The sequence below is a fragment of the Pleurodeles waltl genome, chromosome 6 (genome assembly GCF_031143425.1).
Source record: "Pleurodeles waltl isolate 20211129_DDA chromosome 6, aPleWal1.hap1.20221129, whole genome shotgun sequence".
Classification (NCBI taxonomy): Eukaryota; Metazoa; Chordata; class Amphibia; order Caudata; family Salamandridae; genus Pleurodeles; species Pleurodeles waltl.
In genome coordinates this window covers 1,239,733,719-1,239,753,271 of record NC_090445.1, presented here as the reverse complement: position 1 = coordinate 1,239,753,271, position 19,553 = coordinate 1,239,733,719, and the positions used below count along the sequence as shown (strand labels likewise).

The 19,553-nt window shown below is 40.4% G+C and overlaps 1 protein-coding gene across 4 annotated transcripts in view; it reads left to right on the top strand.

The window, feature by feature from the left end:
• Nucleotides 1-19,553, top strand: part of LOC138300782 (cGMP-dependent protein kinase 2-like) — a 3,513,105-nt gene that overhangs the window by 2,126,747 nt on the left and 1,366,805 nt on the right. For all 4 annotated transcript variants that reach the window (XM_069240551.1, XM_069240553.1, XM_069240554.1 and 1 more), the window contains exon 10: nt 7,719-7,820. In XM_069240551.1, coding sequence (XP_069096652.1) covers nt 7,719-7,820 — 102 coding nt within the window. The remainder of the gene's footprint in view (nt 1-7,718; nt 7,821-19,553) is intronic.

Sequence of the window (19,553 nt, the reverse complement as noted above, 5' to 3'; positions counted from 1 at the left end):
TTCAGCTTCCTTCACCACTAGGTTATGGTTATCGCCTAACTTCTGTAATGATCATTTTTCTTTTTTGGTTATATTGTGTGAAATATATGATTTGCCAATCCTAATTCTTTTTTTCTAACCTATTTAGATCTTTTTTGACTAGTTTTCCAAAAGTGTCTATAACATTATCGACGGGCAAAATTGGCATGAACTTAGATTTGGGGTTGAGGTCACTGTTTATCGGGAAGTCCTGCTTGGTTTTCAAATCACCCAACAATTGTTGTCTATCTAAATCTTCAAAGTCTGTCCTATCAAGAGAGAGCAAAATTTGAATATCTTCTACATCTTTTATTGTATGTTTGACGGGTAATGTTTGTATATGATCAACTTGTTGTCTATTGATCTTTTCTCAAAAAATATTTTTTAACTTTATTTGACGCAAAAACTTAAAAATGTTTATCTGAACCTGTGTCATATTACAAAAACTTGAGAGACAAAAACCAAATCCTTTGCTCAATACATTTATTTGTTCATCTGATAATGTGTAATCTGATAAATTTACAATGGAAATGTTAGCATTTTGGATGCTATTACATATTGCACCCCTATTGTGAGGACGCATTGTTAGTTGTTCTGAGACTTGGTTTTGGCAGCCCAAGTTTGTACTCCCATGGTTGAATCCTTGTTGATATCCTCTTTTTTCTTTGCCTCTACGTGATCTCCTCTTTTTTTTGGAGCAGTCTGTTCTAAAGAATGTTTTTTATTACCTAATCTGTATCGTTTGGCTTCTCGTATAAATTCTGAGGAGGCTTCTTGATCATTGTTAGAAATTACACTTGTACTATCACTTTGTTGGCCATCACCCCCACGTTCACCTGATGTAACTGAAAAATGAGCCCTATAAATATATTTTGTTCCTAATGTAGGAATTGTTATCTTTACAATTACAAAATGGCTGCCATGATGGAAAGGGTACAGCTCGGTCTGTTTGTTACACTTTACAACAAACAGACGCGTATTGGCTCAACTCCCCTATAAACCCGCTTGCATCTAAGGACTGGGTTTCACATACACACTGGATATTCCCCATACAGAATTGTATTGGTCTCTGTCTACACATGGGATTCTTTTTGCGAAGCACTTGATATATTTTACTGAGAGGTAAGATTGTTTTGCCAAACTTTGTTTATGTTTCATATGAACATACATTTATTGATATCTCTAAACAAGTGCTGTATCTCTGCCTTTTGAGCTATTCGACTATATACAGGTTTATTCACACGACTTTATTCACACAACATGATTTTATTGGTCTTTGGTACTAAGTATTTTCATGTTGATGGATATTTGTTTTGATATTTAGGTTTATACTTTTTCTTGAAGATATTAGTAGGCTTTATACCTTACTAAGGTTTTGAGTATCCCTTTACAGAGTGGCTTTCTAAGAAATTGGATTTTGGAGTAGAGTAATGAATGAACACTGAAGGTATATTCAGCACCCCCCTTGGTTTGTTTTTCTTGTGATACATTTTTTATGGATGACTCTTAATTTCTACTATTGAAAACATGTGTTACTTTATAAGGAATTGCTAATGGGTTGTTTTGTAGTCACTCACTTTAATGGTGTATATACGGATGTCGCTTTATATTTAAGGGACTTTTCTTTTTCATGCTGTTATGGCCGGACAATCTTGGGATTTATGACTTTTTAATAATACTATGTGGTACACTGGATTATAAGGTATTTCAATGTCTATTACTTGGCACACACTACTTGGGATTGTTACATATGAGTAACACTAATTAGTATATATGGTATAGATGATAATAAGATTTCTGTTTTCTCTATGTCAATGCACTGCCAGCCTTGATAAAGTCCGGGCTTGGGATGAAACACTTGTCGGCTGTAAGCACCACATGGGTTGAAATTTACCACCATCTACGGACAAATCTATAAAAGACTGGATAATTGGATATACATAATATGAACTGGTAGCCATTTCCTTTCAACGGATGCCTTACAGACAGTGGACTTTATTGTGTTTCATTGGTAAATGTAACTTCACGTGAATAGACATTAGCTTTATTGTGCCTTTGGTATGAGTAAAAGCTCTTTTTTGACTTTCTATACAATTGTATGAATTTTGGATTCAACAAGTAATTTGTTGTTTTTTTCTTTGTATTTAGCAATGTAATATTATTAAAGTTACCAATGATGACATTGAATTTGGACACCCATATGTTTCAACACTTTTGATTGTATTTCTTCTAATATATTGCTCTTTGAAATATGTTTCCGCAAATAGTCCTATGAGGTACTGTATTAAGTATTTAATTCACACATATTCGAGTGCTCCACTATTATTTAATATTTACATACTAATTTGGTACAGGTTTTTGTGCAGATGCAATCTGATTATGTCTGATATCTGACATGACTGTTACCTAGTGAACAGTCAGGCTTGCTAGTTGTCTTACATTAGGGCTGCACAATGTACCATGGTGTCCTAGTGGGTACACAGTAGGTGAGTGTGCAGGGTAAATTGTCCTGTAACTAGATGTTTTGCATGTGTACGGAGTCTGCCATCTTACTTTTCAAACCAGGTCTGTCTATTTCAGGTTTGAGATCCATGATTTGTGACCTCTGGGAATGGTCATTGAGCGGTAGATGTGTTTTGCTTTGGTTTATATTGTGTGTGTGCCCTTGCATTGCTGCCATGTACAGGTCCTCAGTGGAACAATCTACTTGGTGCAGCTAGCAAATTAGTTATGCTTGCACGAAATGTGATGTGATGTCCACAATCTAGGTTTTCACAATGATGGATTAGTGCATTCTGGGAGTCGTAGTGATCTAATCAGCCTGTAGTTAATGTGCCATTGTCAAGGGTTGTGAAGGCCGTTAGGTTGAGTGGAGAGGTGGCGTGCAAATGATGGGCATTAGGTGAGAGGTGTAGTGGCACAAATAGTTAATTAGGGTGGAATTGGGTGGTGAGGAAGCATGCAGATCTAGTCAATTGTGTGACATTAATGTTGTGTGTATTTCCCAGACCCCAGTCCCTTAGGTATTCCATTCAGGCCCTCAGGATGCAGTATGTCCATGTCCTTCTACTCCCATGATGTGAACTGTAGGGGAGGAGGTAGGGGCCCACCGCCAGTCTTCTGCACTGCTTTTCGGTGCCTGGATGCCATGGAACGGACCTTCCCCCGTAGGTTGATACACCTCTTCCTGATGTCGTACCTTGTGCGTGATCGACTGCCTACATAATTGGCCCTGTCGACTATCCTTTGCCACAACTTCATTTTCCTGACAATCAATGTTTGTTGGATCTGTGCTCCAAACAGTTGTGGCTCTAGCCTAACAATTTCATCCACCATGACCCTCATCTCGTCTTCTGTGAAATGTGGGTGTTTTTGTGGGGACATGGTTGTGGAATTGTAGATGGTGTGTGGAGGTGTTGGGTGAGTGTAACGGTGCAGAGTTGGGTAACAGGTGAGATATGGGTGCTGCGTTGTGAGTGAGAGACAGTTGTAGCAAATTGTGTGTGCTAGTGATGTGTGTACTATGATAGTTTTACTGACATGGGGTGTGTGCTGAGTGAGATGTGTATGTATGTATACCTAAGGTGTAAGAGTGCTATTTCTATTTGTTTGCCTTCTCTGACAATCTGAATGGCATTCTGTTTGCTAAGAATTGTGGGTTGTGTAGGATTGTGTTATATAGTGCAACGAGTAGGTGTGTTGGGGGTGTGGATGTATGTCAGCTGTAGGGTATTCAAACTATCTAATGTGGTGTTGTATTCTGACAGAAGTGAGTTGAGACCAGCACACCGCCAATGGTTTTTTGCCATGGAAGAACCGCTATGGTGATTTGTGACTTGTATTCTGGTGAGTGGATTTTTGTTGGGCTCGCGTGCTGGTGGTGGGCCTGCCTTTTTTCCAGCCTTCAGTGTCCTGGCAGTTTCAGAATTTTGGCTGTTTTTGGCCAGTCTACACAGTGTGAGTCGTAATACGGCTGTCAGGTTACCATCAAAATGGCAGTCTTTCTGCTGCCGCTACTGTGGCGGTCTTCCCAAAAGACCCTCAAAGCTGTACTGAGGCCCAATGTGTCAAAATAACTTGTTATCTGTATTTACTTAACCCAATGTACTATTCTACTGACAGAATTGTATAAAACACTGTCCTCTGGTGCTATAGAGGATTGAAAAAAAAGAAAGTAATTTAGTCAGATGCTTAATTGCACACTGAGTGTGTCCAGGAAACCAGGGTTCAAATCCCGGCTCCCTCACATGACTAAATTGTGTGATTTAAGTCAAATCAAGTTACTTCATGTGTCTATTTTCACTTGACAGTGACATTTGAAAGCACATTCAAGGATTTCAGTTCAAGGTGGATCATGTGTAGAAAACCTCACTTGTATATGCTTCAATAGCCTTTAATGTTCCTCCGTCCATAAACATAATATTGTCCATGACATACAGGAAACTTTGTATGCTTTGTTCTCCCTTTTGTTTAGGGTAGAGGGTTAATACATGTTTTAAAGTTCATATTTAGAAACTTCTTATTCAATAAATGTCAATGCAGTGTTGTGATCAAATATATCAAACTGAAACATTTCCGTGTGTTAAATAAATACTTTCTACATGTTAAAGTCTTTAACTTGTTCTTTTAGTTTGTGTGTTGTGTTGTGTAATTTGTATCCTAAATATTTTGAAGGTTCTGCATGCTCTTGAGCATCTAGGGATGAGCCAGATCACAGGTTTAGGATTGGCTCTACTGCAGACCCATTTCTAGACATGGGCAGAGTGGGTAATTGCCCATGGCCTAACATTCCAAGGGCCCGGCCCCTACCTGCCCTCTACAAGCACTACCAATGGAAAATTGCATCAGTAGTGTTTGCCAGTGTGGGAGGGTGCTGCTTCTTCAACCACTTGACCGTGCCTCTTCTGTTTCTGGCCTAAATGCCGAGCCAACTCTAAAGGTATGCAATACTCGCCAGTACTCATGGAGAGCTGATCTCATTTTAGGCAGTGTCCTGCCATGTTCTTCTCTTTCTTATTTATCTGGTTCTTAACAATGACCCTTTAAATCAATTGCTGTGGATCTCCCGTCTGATCTTGACTTGTTCCTGCTCTTTCATTCTCTGTCTGGTGGTCGGCTCCCAATCCTGAGATATATATAGACTTCCTCATGCACAATCTAATGCAGCAGTTGGGCCTTCTTGGTGCTGTGAGACTACAGACAAGATGTGGGTACCTCACATTCTGACATTTGGGGCCTGATAGGATATAATGGACTCGTAATACGGCTGGTGGTATATCCGTCACTTTACCGTCACTTTTGGTACGGATTAACACCTCCTCCAAAGTTGTAATCAGGCCCTTGGTGTGAGAGGTGTGAGACTGTCACCCATACCATCTGTTCTGCCTCATTATTTTTTTAGGTTTGATGTCTAGTGGAGGGTCAGATGAACAAGATGTTTTTGTTCAATTTACCGAAACTAGCAGAAGGTGAAAAAGTCACTTACCTTAATGTTTCCCAAACTGTTTGCCATGCATATTAAAATGTTTAGAAACACAATCAAAATGTTGATATTTCTTTCCCTCCAAGGAAGACTAGGTATATTTAGATAGGAGTGATGCCCTTGACACTCTGCTCAAGGGCATCAGTTTACTAATGCACCATCTGAATTTAGCATACCTTGAAGCAATCTCAAAAAACCACTGTCAATATTTAGTGCAAAAATAGTAAATATGTGCATTGCTAAACCAGTGTGGAATGGCCTCTCCTCCCTTTGTCCTGAATTTTTGTTCTGATTTTGTACCATTTGACCTAAATTTGTGTCCTGAATTGTGACCCTTTATCCTGATTTTTTTACAGTCCCATCCTGAATATGCCTGCATGCTAGGTAGTCACCCCACTGAGGATAGTGCAATAGATTAAATTGATTCTAGCATTCGTTTAAGAGGGTGACTGTTCAATTTCTCTGCCACATTTTCTTTGTGTTTGCTGAAGAAATGTACTAATTTTGACACTGAAACACCATGATCAGTACCATTGTCTTGGATTTGAGCAGCTGAATGTTTTTGTGAGCATGGAGAAACAAATATATTACAAATGGAAGTATGTATTTGGGTTGTTTAGACTTTGGGCCTGATTATGAGTTTGGCTATCGGAAAACCTGACTGCAGATCCGTAGTAAGGAGACCGCTGTGGAGCTGGCAGTCTCCCCACCTGCCCTATTAGGAGTTTTCCACTGGACTGGAAAACGTGCAGCTGCATTGGACTCAGCACCACACCAAGGCTGCCACACATCAGCCCTCCCTAGCATCCTCGGAATGTGAACTGTCTGCTGAGCAAACAGTGCTCATTTTGACAGTGCTGGGTAGGAGGGCTCTGCTGTACCCCCCAGCACTTGTTCTGTGGCAGCTTTTTCATGGCGGTTGAACCCCTATTAAAAGGCTGGTGGAGAACATGGTTGTAATCAGCAGGGCGGCACTGATTTCAGCACCGCCCTGGCTGTTTACAACCAAGACCGCCGTTAGCCTGTCGGTATCAGAGATCTTTGTAGAGAAGTCAGTCTTTTGGCGGTCTGACCCGCCAGACTTGTAATGTGGTTGTCAGACCGCCACAGCCACGGCTGTCCGACCTCCACTGTGAGTCTGGTGGTCTTGAGACCGCCAGGCTCATAATCTAGCCTTTAATTTGTCATTTTTTGTTGAACCTTAGCCACAAGAATCCAGAGAATGCATAACTAAATAACAAAAAAAACTACCTTCAATGTTCAACAATTTGTGCTCTATCACACAAATGTAGTAGCTCCTCATAGGTCAGATGGAATGAACTTGTTTGCTAGATAACTAGAAAACCCAAAGTTAGGTTTACTTATTTTTCATGAAACACGTCACAGCTCCCAAATTAGCTGTACTGCTTGTGCAAGGGGGAAAACACAGTGCAGACCCATATCTACTTGGACTGGCTGTTGCTGCTGTCATCCCCTGCATTAGCACTTTAATTACGCTGCCTTCAGCGGCTCACTTTCTGATGTCATTGTGAAAGTATGTGTTCTATGTCAAGCCTAGAATTTGTACTGGAAGTATATCTTTTGAGCAAAATGATCTGTGCCTAGATATTTCAGAATTATCCCATGCACTGGAGTGCGTGCAGTACACTTCAACATACATATAATAAGTGAATTTTGTGAGAAATTAGCACATTTCATCTTCCAGGTGTTGCTATCTTGCTAGATCAGGCTTTATGTTTCAACCTATGGGTGTTTCAACTGATCTGCCCAAATAATACCCCAGGAATTCCCCTATGACAATAAGCAGTGTTAAGTCCTTTAATCAGCTGGAAAAAGGGCATCTTTCCAGTACAAAATACATTTTGAGCTGGAAAATACATGCCAACGCATTGCTTTGGATCACTTTGTGTTACATTGCAATTGTGTAAAGTCTTAAAAAATCTGAGACCTAGTATCTACTACTTAACTTCTCTCTGTTGAGCACTGTGTGTACTGGAAAAAAGTAATGTTGATATATCAGTGGCTTTCTCTTTGCCTTCTCAATTCCTTCTCAATTCCCTTAAACCTGCCAATTCTTCCTATCCTTCTCCCCTTGCTATGTCTATTTATTTACGATCTCTCATTGAGCAAGGTATCCAATCTGTATGCATGTATATGAGAAAAGATGACAGCTTCTTCATGTGTTCATTCTTTGACTTTTGTTCATCATTCCATCTAGTACATTCAATGAGACGGTTGGCACATACCAGGAACTAGAGTCCTACCTGCGGGACTACGTGTACCAACTAGCCCTCAACGACCATGACCGCAGGAAAGCTGGGTAAGTAGTTCCGACTGCATTATACTAAAAAAACATTGCCAACTTATATTGTATATTTAGCTATTTAGGCTTCATCAGTTTGATCTGAGTACTTTTCAGATAGCTCTGTGTAATGTAAACAAAAAGAGTAGCAGCTGGTTTCTGAAACATTGTCAATGTCTTGGGAAAATATGTTCTATGCCTGTGGTGATTAAAATTAATCTCGCACTCATGCCTCTCCACCATTCCTGGGCTAAGCACCACCTTCCTCACTATGAATGCGTATGGACATGTAGGCCATTTATACCATGAAAATTAGCCCTTCATTCTTCTATGTTACGAGGAAACTCCCAAGGTCCTCATTTAGTCCTGGAAAGGTATCTCCTGTGACCTGACCTAATCCTTACTACCACCATACCAATCCCCTCACCATAGCTGGAAGTGGTAGATGCCATTGAATAAGTTGTCTTAGCATGTGTTAGTGAATATAATCATTGTTGCAGTGCATGCACGACCATACTGATGTTACTGCTTCGTTTGGCAGCAGTGCAGGGCAGCCTTGCAGAAACTGTACGTGGCAGAGACCTCCATGTATTTAAGAGTTCTCTGCATTCTCCTTGCACTACTGCGCATGAAGTGGGATCTTTCAAGGCACCACAGTAGTCCCACAGATTACTTTCCCTGCAAGCATATGTCAATTAAAGAAGAATCCTGAGCATTTCGTTGGATTTTTTTTAGAGCTACCTCTGCACACGCTACAGATAGTCAAATCCACAGTACTTCGTCATGGGTTTTTTTGCAAATCTTCGAGGAAGTAATTCTAAGAATTATGAAGGAGTATTATGGTGTGTGAGTGATGAATGCTGTCACCCCTCCTCATAGTGCTAGAATTCTGGGATTCCTACACATGCTAGGTGAATCCCTGGGAACCTGCTGAGCTACTAGGAGGAGACAATGGGTAGATAGAAGTAGCTTTGAGACAGTGCACCCCACCATCAAGCCCTCATATTTTATCCCTACCAGATTACACAGACGGTGAATAGAACCTCACATTTTCCATATGGTGTGAGATTAACTATCCACTGCCAGGCATTAAGACTGACATACCACAATCTGACTGACAGTATCTACACTTCTGCCCTGTCTTGTAAAGAGAGGTTCAGGTGAATGGCGGTGGTAACTTGACAGATGAAGGCTAACAACTCCTTCCACCAAGGTATAAGTGGGAGCCTAAGTGTCTCTGAGCCCCAGTATACATTAGCCCATAAAGTGAGTAACAAGATGAATATTTCTATGCATTGGCCGAACTGGTGAAATGCTTTTGTGACTAGGGCACATAGGAAGATGCAAGCAGATAGCACTGCAGCTAGGAGCGGGTTTAGGGAACCAACTGCATTTGCATTATCACATGGAATACTCAATGGTGAGGTCCAAGACAAAATTCTTCAGCTGGAGTTGAACAATTAAACAATGGGAAGAGGGTCTAAATGACTCTAGCCTGTATCCCCCTTGACTCTGTTGTCTTTAAAAAAGATAATAACGTTCCTACAAAACGATATACATATATAGATAGATAGATAGATAGATAGATAGATAGATAGATAGATAGATAGATAGATAGATAGTTCTCTAGCTATTATTGTTAGAGCTATCTCAAGTAACTATAACTTGTGCCCTAAGGTAACTATGACTAGAGCCCTTGGAATACACAGGTTTCTCATCAATAATTTTACTGCAAATGTTATAGTGATATTATCAATGATGCCATAGAAGATGTCATGAGTTGTGTAGTATCTAAGGTAATTAGCAGTGCATGATGAGGGTGTGAGTTATAGTTATGTTAGGACACAAGTTATAGTTACTTGAAATAACTCTTACTGTGATAGCTGAATTTCTATGGTTTTGTTTGTGTAAAATCTGAATGCTACCATAACATCCCTGGAACCTTTAGTTTTTCAGTGAATGTCTATGTTTTTTTTAAATTCTATATCCTAACTAGAACCCTGTAACCTTTGTTTTTTGTCAGTGAATTACTAGGGCTTTTTAACGTTAAGGAAGATGCACATCGCAATGCACCGTGGAGGGAGGGGGTTGGACGAGGGGCCTGGCCTGGCATTGTGGTGTCCCCACCCAAGCTTTCTGCTCCTGGCCCCTCTCCTCCTTGCCATTGATTGTCCAAGTCGATGCTGTGCTCTCTCATTACAGCTCTGTGTGGCTGTTGTTCTGCCACTACCCTTCCTACCTGTCCTGAACAGTTAGTTTGCTGCTTCATCCACCTCCTCTCTACTCTCTGTTGCTCAAGGCTATGTAACAGCCCCCTCACTCCTGCCCTGCACGGTCTAATGCACTGCCACTGACCTCCATTTAGCTTGATATCCCTGCCCACTCCTCCTGCCTTCTGTTGTCCAATTCTATGCCCCATCATTGCCCTCCTGCTTAGCTTGCTGCCACTACCCTCCCTCCCCCTGCCTTCATATGTATGTGTGTATGCCACTGCTTCCTCCTTTTTGCCCACCTTGTTCAATGGCCCTGCCACTGCCCCTTCTATCTATTCTGATTGTTCTGTTGAGCTTCCACTGTTCCACTCACCTGCCTAGCAGGGTCAGATGGCTGCCACTTTACTCTGCCACGTCCACCCTGTCTCTCCAAACTCCATGCTCCTATCCCCTCTCTCCTGTCCTCCATGGTCCATTTTGTTGCTACTCTATTCTGTTCTCCATGCTCTGTTGTGCTGTAACTGCTCCTTTTGCTTGCCCTGCATGGTCTTTTGTGAATCCCCTTCCCCTGTCCTCTCTTGTCTATGTCCAGCCCCTGCCCCTCCCTTCTGTCCCTGCTCTCTTGCCCACTATGGCCGCTGTGCTGCCACTAACCCTCCCACTTGCAATGCATGATCTTCTGTGCTGCTACAACTCCTCCCACCTGCCCTGTGTGGTCAGCCTTTTGCCCCAGACACCGCCCACCTTCCCTTTGTTGTATGTGGGTATGCCATTATAGTCTCACTGTTGCCCTCCGTGGTCTGTTGTACTTCCAGGGTCCATCCAGCCTTCCCTCCATGGTCATCTTGTTGTTCCTGCCCTGTCCCCTTGCCTGCTGCCCTCGGTGTTCCATGTGCAGGCCCCTATCCCCTCCATCCTGCCTTGTCTGGTCCATTGTCATGCCCTGCCCCCTCCCTCCTGCCCTTCATGGTCCATTATGCTCTAAATGTCTTTCCTGTCTGTCTGGTATGGTCCACTTGCTGGCCTTGGCTTTTCCCTTCTGCTCTCTATTGTCAATGTGCATGGTCCTGTCAACTCCTTATTGTTTTCCATGGTCCGTTGTGCTGCACTGTCATCCTGCTTGCCCTGTGTTGTTTATTGTGCCACTGCAACCCCTGACGTATGACCTTTGAGATCAGTGTGGTGTCCCTCTCTTCTCCCTCCTGCTCTCTGTTATCTGAGTCCATGTCCCTACACCATTCCTCCTGCTCTCGATAATCCAATGTACTATACTTGCCAACATTTTGAACTTGGTAAAAGGGAGATTTTGAAAAAAAACAACTGGGGAATTCATTTTCCCCATGGACTTACATTGAAAAAGAGGAGATTTTAAGCAGGAGACAGACAAAATAAATCTCTTTTGGGCTTAAAACATCAGAAGTCTCCTGCCTGAATCAGGTTTGGTGGCATGTATGGTTGTACTACCACTTTCTCTTCCTTCTGCTCTCAGTGGTCTGTTATATTGCCACAGCCTCTCTTGTCTGTCTTACATGATTGATTTGTTGCCCCTGCCCCCCTTTCCCCCACCCTCCATGGTCCGTTGTGCTGCCACTGTCCCTGTCATCTGCCCAACATGGTCAACTTGTTGCCTCTTCACTATCCTCTCTGCCCGCAATTATCTGAGTCCCTGAGCGCTACCTCCCCACAGTATTCTAATGAACAACTAGATTGCTAACATTTTATTTTTATTACAAAAATGTGGCACGCCTGACGTCATTTTGATGTGATCAAAACTGTAATACCTGAAGCATTTCCATTAGAAATGATTAAAATTTGAGGGTCTTATTTCCATAGAAATAACGGTTAGTGCAGTAAAAAACGAAAATGAGGACATATTGTCTGAGCTCTCAAATAGTGACAAAGCACTATTTGCGATCTTTATGGTTTTTTTATCCAGTTGATTACATGATTATATGTTTCATTAAGGGGAGAGGTTATCGTGTTATGGCCTTAGCTGCAGACTTTGCAACTAGGGAATCAGGTTTGAATTTTGATGTCAGCTCCAAATCCTGTGATTCTGAGCAAATCACTTATTCTCTTCAAGCCTAAAATCAAAATAAATGTGTTGACATGGTGGGCTCAGGAAAAGTTTTTTTTGTCCCAGTTATGGTTCATAAATCACCCAAGCGCCCAGGTGAGACATCAACCCTTTTCTCACCTCTCGAGGTCGACTAGAGCTTTGGACTTGGTGAAGAGCGTAGTAGTCAGAATCATTCAATCACATATCAATCACAGTTTCTTAAAACAGCACTAGACACCATAAACAATTTAACACCAAATCAAACTCCAAACTGAATAAAGCTCAAAGCTTTATTACAATCCCAAAATGAATGTCACATATATGGTTGCAGTTATAGACATACATGAAAACCATAAGCTGAAGGAAGCATTTGAAAAGATTCAACCTACTTAACATCAACACTGTTAAACACCACAAAGGAATGATATACATTAGCAACAACACAAAATGCACATTATTATTAAATTTGAAATCAGATGACAATGACATCAGCAAATCATCAAAACACAATTTAACATTGAATTACAAATGTCAGGGCTGGGCCATTCCTGTCACTAACATGAATTTAGACTTGCATGTGTTGGAATGGGCCAACACATGTGGACAAAAGCAAAATTAAAAAAAGAAAAAATAATTTGGAAAAACATCTAAACTAGGACAACTCACTATAAAAATTACGCTGGGGTTATTATCTAACTAAAAAGAAACAAGGAACCACATTTAGTAACACCTCTCCTCATGGGACAGCAGAAAAAAGCAGTTCATCAGGCAGGATGGTCACCTTCTTCCGGTGTCAGTTGATATCAGCATCAGAACAGTGGAGAACACGGGCTGCACATAGGACAATTCGGCAGTTAAAAATTAGTTGGGCTTATTAGTACTGAACCACATAAGAGAAACAGGGCAATTAGACTAAGATGAGAAAACTCATGTGGGAATTTCGAGAATAGAATGTGACAACAAACTTAAGCAGGGTTCTGGATAGCTTCAAGGCAGGAGAAGAAGTAATCCAAAGTTCAAAGTTTCTCACTAACTAAAATATGCACGATCCATTAATTGGTCCTTCAGATGGGTGCACTTCGGATGTCTGATTGATCATCCAGTGGCTCCAGATGACACCACCAATTCTGCTACTAGTCCAAATCTTCTCAGCAAAAGTACATTGTCAATCCTATGACTTCACGCCTTTCCGACAAAATATTACATTCTCTAGTTATTTGTACTTAATATCCTTTCTCACGACACACAATAAACTAAACTAATACTTTTCACATGAGGACTACAAATTTCCTGTCTTGGTCGGCAGCTAGGACAAATAAAGCTATATTGTTATTTCTAAAACATGTTTCTTGCCTTCAATATAATAGGACATTCAACATTACATTATCAACCTAAGAAAATAATTCAGATCAGAGGGAACAAAAAACAAGTGATTTGCCATTACTGCTGCAAAATAAATCTTTCAGGCCTAGTCAAGCTAAGAAGCCTAAATACACATTAATACAATCAATACAATAATAATACTACTGCACACCTTTCAATTCAATATTATTTAATTGCAGCCATTATTTTACGGCATGTTAGAACAAATTTTAAATGTGCGTTTATTTCTCTGCACACTTGTAACTTGCATTATTAAAATCCATTTAACTAAATATAAGTATGTTTAATTCATATTAATTTAATACTTAAATTCTTAATCTTCATTTTAATAAAACATTCTTTAATGTTAGCTCATTTTAATACTTTCATTTTATAAAATACAAACTTTCATGCTAAAACGTGGTGCACAATATGAATGGTTGCCACATGGTTCACCATGATTCAAGCATGCACATTTTACAACTCATATTGTTTTCCCTGTTAAACGTTTAAATGTAGATTAATTTGTCACCATATGCTAAATTCTATGCCACTAATATATTAATAAAACGTGATCTCTCTCAGTCCCTCCTCTATGGCAATCTGTGCTATCACAAAATAACTTTTATCATTTGCTTTTAGTAGTAGTAATTACTTTATTTCGGTAAAAACCACAAAGGCATACATAGATGTATAAAAATAAAAATTGAATTAGTAGAACAGTCCATATAAAGTGCATGCATAATTATAATAATTAGCGCAACATCAAATAGAAATATATTATTTGAAACTACTTAGAATACAATCTTTAGAACAAATATACAAACAAATAAAACAAATACACATCTTAAAGAGGTACTACTCAAGCAAATCATCAGCTGCCCAAAACAGAATTACTGGACCCCTGATATTTGCCTAGGAGTGTGCAATGATCATTTCTTCCATTATTTCCCAATTGGGCAGCCCTAAAGGCTTCCCAAATGTACATAGCAGATGGGGGCAGTCCACCTCCAAAATATATTATTTAGAGCTACTTAGAGTAAAATCTTAAAATGCACATGCAGAGAGATATTCCAGATAGACTTTTAAGGCAGTAATACTCAAATATGTCATCAGCTACCCATGCCAAAATCACCCAACCCATGTTAATTGCCTTGGAGTGTACAATGACAATTTCTTCAATTATGTCCCAATTGGACAGCCCAAAAGGCTTCCCATATATATATAACAGATGGGGCAGCCACCTTCCGGCTGAGATCTCACCAAGTGACTCTCAAAGGTCTGCAATACAGTTCAAGATAAGTAATATATGTAACTTGGTTACATGCCTCTATAGACACTAAGAACGCAGTATGTACAATCAAATAATTGAAATTTCGGTTAGGGCAACCCCCTCCTAATATACCATGCGTGTCCTCCCTAAGTATTTGACTACTGCAAATACTATCACAGTCTTTGTTTCATACTTAAGGATTCTCAGGGGCTCCCAATAATGCCTAATGTGCAGAAGCTTAGAGACCGCAATGATCTATTTTCTGCACTGCTGTGTATACTAGGGACAGAAAAAAAGAAAATGAGATTTGGTTTCTTTATCCGATCAGCAGAAGTGACAGAACATTGAGGAATCTTGCTTGCCCCATTTGGCTGTTGCAGTTCTTAAAGGTAAGGACCCATACCTAATTGGAGATAAAGCTGTTTGGCAGTGGGTGGATAGATTTCATCCATAAAATCCTAATAAGCTGGAGAGCATTTTACATTTAGGAAATGCCTGGTCAGATTCTTGTTATTATAGCTCAACCAAATCTGTTCCAGGGAGTAATTCCAATAAGCACTTTTCATTTTCTGCCTGGCTCCCTTGGAAGCAACTGCTGGTGAGTTCCACAGGACTGTCATTTTCAGCTTCTCGCACTGCATCTTACATTTTTTTAACCATGGCGTAACTACTCGTAGCTCACAGGAGATCAGATCACTTAGGGAGTCTCTATATGGTGTCAGTTCCCCGTTTGATCACAGCCTTACCCAGTACAATAAGAGTTTTATAGCCACCACCAAGTTAATAGGGTTAAATGCTAAATCCAACCTCAGTGGGACTAGAGGTGTGCCCTTGCCTATCTTATATAAACCCCTTACGAAATTGTTCTCAGCTACTAAGAGGGCCATCGCATCCACAAATCCCCAGATTTCGTCCCCATAAGTGGCTGCAGGTACAAATGCAGATTTATAAACCTGAAGGACTGGAGACACCACCCCTCCACCCGCTACCTTCTGTTTCTGACTGATCGGGTAGGCTCTCTGCTTAAGAAGGTTTTTACTCTTCTCTATTTACTAAGTCCAAGTCAGTGTGCTGGACAGCCAGACCCCTAAATAGTCAAAATGTTGCCCTGTTCATTTATGAGGCTTTCAATTACCATTTTCCCCTTGAACGATTTAAAGGGTATTAATACCCATAAAGTTTGTTTCAGAGGGTTGATTTCAAGGCCCCTCATCTTGAAGAAGGTCACAAAAGAATCCAGCTTTGCCTGAAGACCCATAGGAGTTCTAGAAATAAGCAAGGTGTCATCCGCAGATATTAATATCGGTAGTGCGGTTCCAGCAAGCTTAGGGGCATCATGCCTACATCATGCCTACATTGGGAGAGCTATCTTGTCCCATTGATGTAAAGGCTGAGTAATGTTGGAGCCAATACACAGCCTTGCTTTAATCTCCCATGAATCTGAATCTTGACCGTTAGATCCCCACCCAAATTCCACCTCAGTTTTGCAAAGGTGTTTATATGGAGAACTCTTAAAATCCATAATAGTTCTCATGCGACCCCATGAGCTTCAAGTACCTTCCACAGACTGTCCCTTTGGACTAAGTCACATTCCGACCTCAGATCTATAAAGGCAACGTACAAGTGATCTTTGTTCAGGGTAATATACTTCCAGCATAGCAGCTTTAACCGGAAGACCTGGTCAAGGATACTAGTATTGCACCTAAATCTTGCCTGAGCGTCTTCAAGAATATGAATATCTATGACCCAGGTTTGTAACTTCGCCAGTACCCTGTCTGCTGAAACGATTTATGGCATTATCCAGAAAGCTAATAGGACTATAGTTGGAGGGTAGATCCTGTCTCCCTTTTTTATAGATTGGTACAATAACCGCTCCAAGCCAAATGGAGCATTGCGATAGGGAGTCTACACCACAGGATGAGATAGAAAAAGGTTACCCGGGATACCATTGAGCCCAGGGGCCTTTTTCTTCTTCATTAGCATTATTGCTACCCTTGTATCTTCCAGGGAGAAGTAGGAGGACTCTGACTCAGTGTTATCCACCTTCTTAGTTTGAGCTGCTGGAGCACCAAGGCAACCCTCCTCATTGTGCTCCTCCAATAAGCTCCCTGTGTGTTCCCACCCCTTCTCACTGTACAAGGCCCTGAAGTGTTCTACCCACCCCTCATGCTGCTCAACAGTGTCAAGGTAATTATCAATTAACTTTGAGCTGGATGCTACTAATTTAAAAAAAAATCCTTTGTGTTCTTACTCTTGAGTGCATTAGTAATCTCGTCCCATTGATCCTTCTCCTAACTCTTTTTCGCTTTAGATAAAATAGTCTTATAGTGTTTCCTTGCGGAGGCTATTTGCATTCTGATGCCCGACATCAGGGCTTCCAAGAGCTTGATCTTAGCATTCCAGCATTCCTTGGTATACCACCCTGGGGCATAATCAAAGGAGCATCCTCTTTCCCTGTCTTTAAAAAACGAGGACCTTAATTGTTCCATTAACTGATAGTGCACAGGAACCATTTCCGGTTTACACTCTCTCATATTAGTTACCTCAGCTAAGTTGCCCACAAATAGCTTGTAAATATTGGTTTGGATAGCTTTATTATCCATAGCTTCTGCCCGTTTGACACTCTTCCTACTGTTGCCTGCCTATGCAGGACGTATATTGTAAATTGGAGATAGGTTACAGCTTACGAACAAAACCGCTGTGAATGCGGCAATTAAGGAGTCATAGTCACTAACTTTTCTCATTTACAATGACACAAAATCAAAACTTTGTAGTCTGATAACACATAGATCTTGGTTTGCAGTAATTGTCAATTCTCTTCATTGTCTGGTAATACCTGTTTTTCATAGTCACCAATTTCCTCCTCTGTTTACCAAACCAAGATCCTACTTTTGAGAATCCTTAATCTATTGTCTCCCAATTGTTTGTCTCCTTCAGGTCATTTAAGTCATTTTTTAGACTCATCAAATTGGATAAGTATCTCCTTATCTTCTTGCTGTTATTGGGTATGTAACTGCAGCAGTGCTGTGACTTCAAAACTCTGCAGACTTTCCTTTCCTTTGCTAAAAGGTGGTCTAACATCGATAACTTTCTTATCTTTATGTCAATCAACATCACACCCACTGATGCAATAAAAGCTCCAACAATATCTCCTGTAATCTCTAAATCACTTGCTCCTCTTCTAAATCTCATTCTAGGTCTTTCAATCACTTCTGGATTGTCAATGTTGTCCACTTGATACATTTTCAGCAAAAAAACACTCCCAAATAGTATGTACCATATCAGCCTTTCGGCAACTTGTAATAAGTGCTCTTACCACAGATGTAATAAACACCCGGTACAGCGGGGGTCTTGAACATTCAATATAAAATCCCATACACTGTTGAACAGGAATACGTCTGCACTCACTTGCTCATACAAATTTATAGTCAGCTTTTGACTGGGGCCTATATATACAAAGCTTCACAGCATGCTGCCAATCTAAAGCTAAGCATCGTTGGGTAAAGGTGTGTTGTGAACTTCTTTCTTCTTGCTAACTATACCCTTATCTATCCTTTGATACCTGTGTAAGAAGCCATGCTAAATTAATCCGACGCGCATATGCTGTGCAAAAAGTCGGTGTAGGCTCAAAGAATCCTCCTACTATATCTATGTTCTTCCCCTCTGCAATGCTGCTCAAATGCTGGTTCATAGGGACAAAAGAGAAAAGGAAATCATAATTAGAATAGAAATACTGAATGTACTCTTGATTGTACAAGCGTGTTAATAGTAGACTGCAACTAATATCATAAATTAGTGGTATGATATGTGATTTCTCCTTGTACCTGCGAAGAGTTTTGTGTGCAAACATAACAATCATGCACATTTATCGTGTCCTCATATTCATACAGAAACTATAATAAACATTGGAAGATAAATCTCCCTTTGTGTCATCTAAATGAAGCAATTCCTCATCCTGATAGAACTTAATCTGCTTGAAGGTTGTAATGCTCCGCATTGGAGTTGCTGTGCTTTGCACTTCTCTTTTCATTGAAACATTCATTCCCGCAAGTATTAGAATGCACATAATCATACATACTATTATTAAACCAATGCACATATAGTTACACCTATTATATTTGCCCTGTCCAGGGTTCATGGCTTCTGTAGAATAAGAGAAGAAAAAGGAAAAAATATAAAAGCAAAAAGTGAGCAAAAACAAAAAACAAAGCAGCTTTCAAAGTCTTTGTACCATTTACAGCGGGTCTCCATCTTCAAGAAAGTTCTTCATGATTCAACTAAAACTCTCAAAAACAGTTCAATGTCCATTTTCAATAGAACACAGTTTGATGATCGCTTATGATCACTTCCAGAGTGCAATGTCTTTGTTGATCAATTGGCAAGGTTATTTCAAAGCTCAGTTCAAAAGCAATCTCAAGTTCCAGAATGTTCAACTGAGTTCTCACATTAAAAACAAAAGGCCATAAACTTTGTCTCCCATTCATTTGTGACAAGATAAATCTATTCAGGTGAAGAGTATTTGCAAATTGGCACTCTTTTCCTTTTCGTTCTCCATTACAGCACCATCTTTATCTTCACTCTGATTTGGCTCTTCGACTGCTTGTGTTATTGATGGGAGTTTATCAGCAACCAGTTCATGTGCAGTTGCAGACCATTTGACTCCTTTCTCCTTTGGCTGTTCTCTTTCCGTGTGCAACTGCTTTTGCAATGTTTGCTGCACTGGCAGGAATCAGTTGACTCTGGCTTTGACTTTGTTCTCCCGCACTTTAGCTGCATGAAGGCTGACTGCATGCAGGCTGCTTACACTTTCACTACTTTGCACAACTTCTGCATCAGTCACTGGT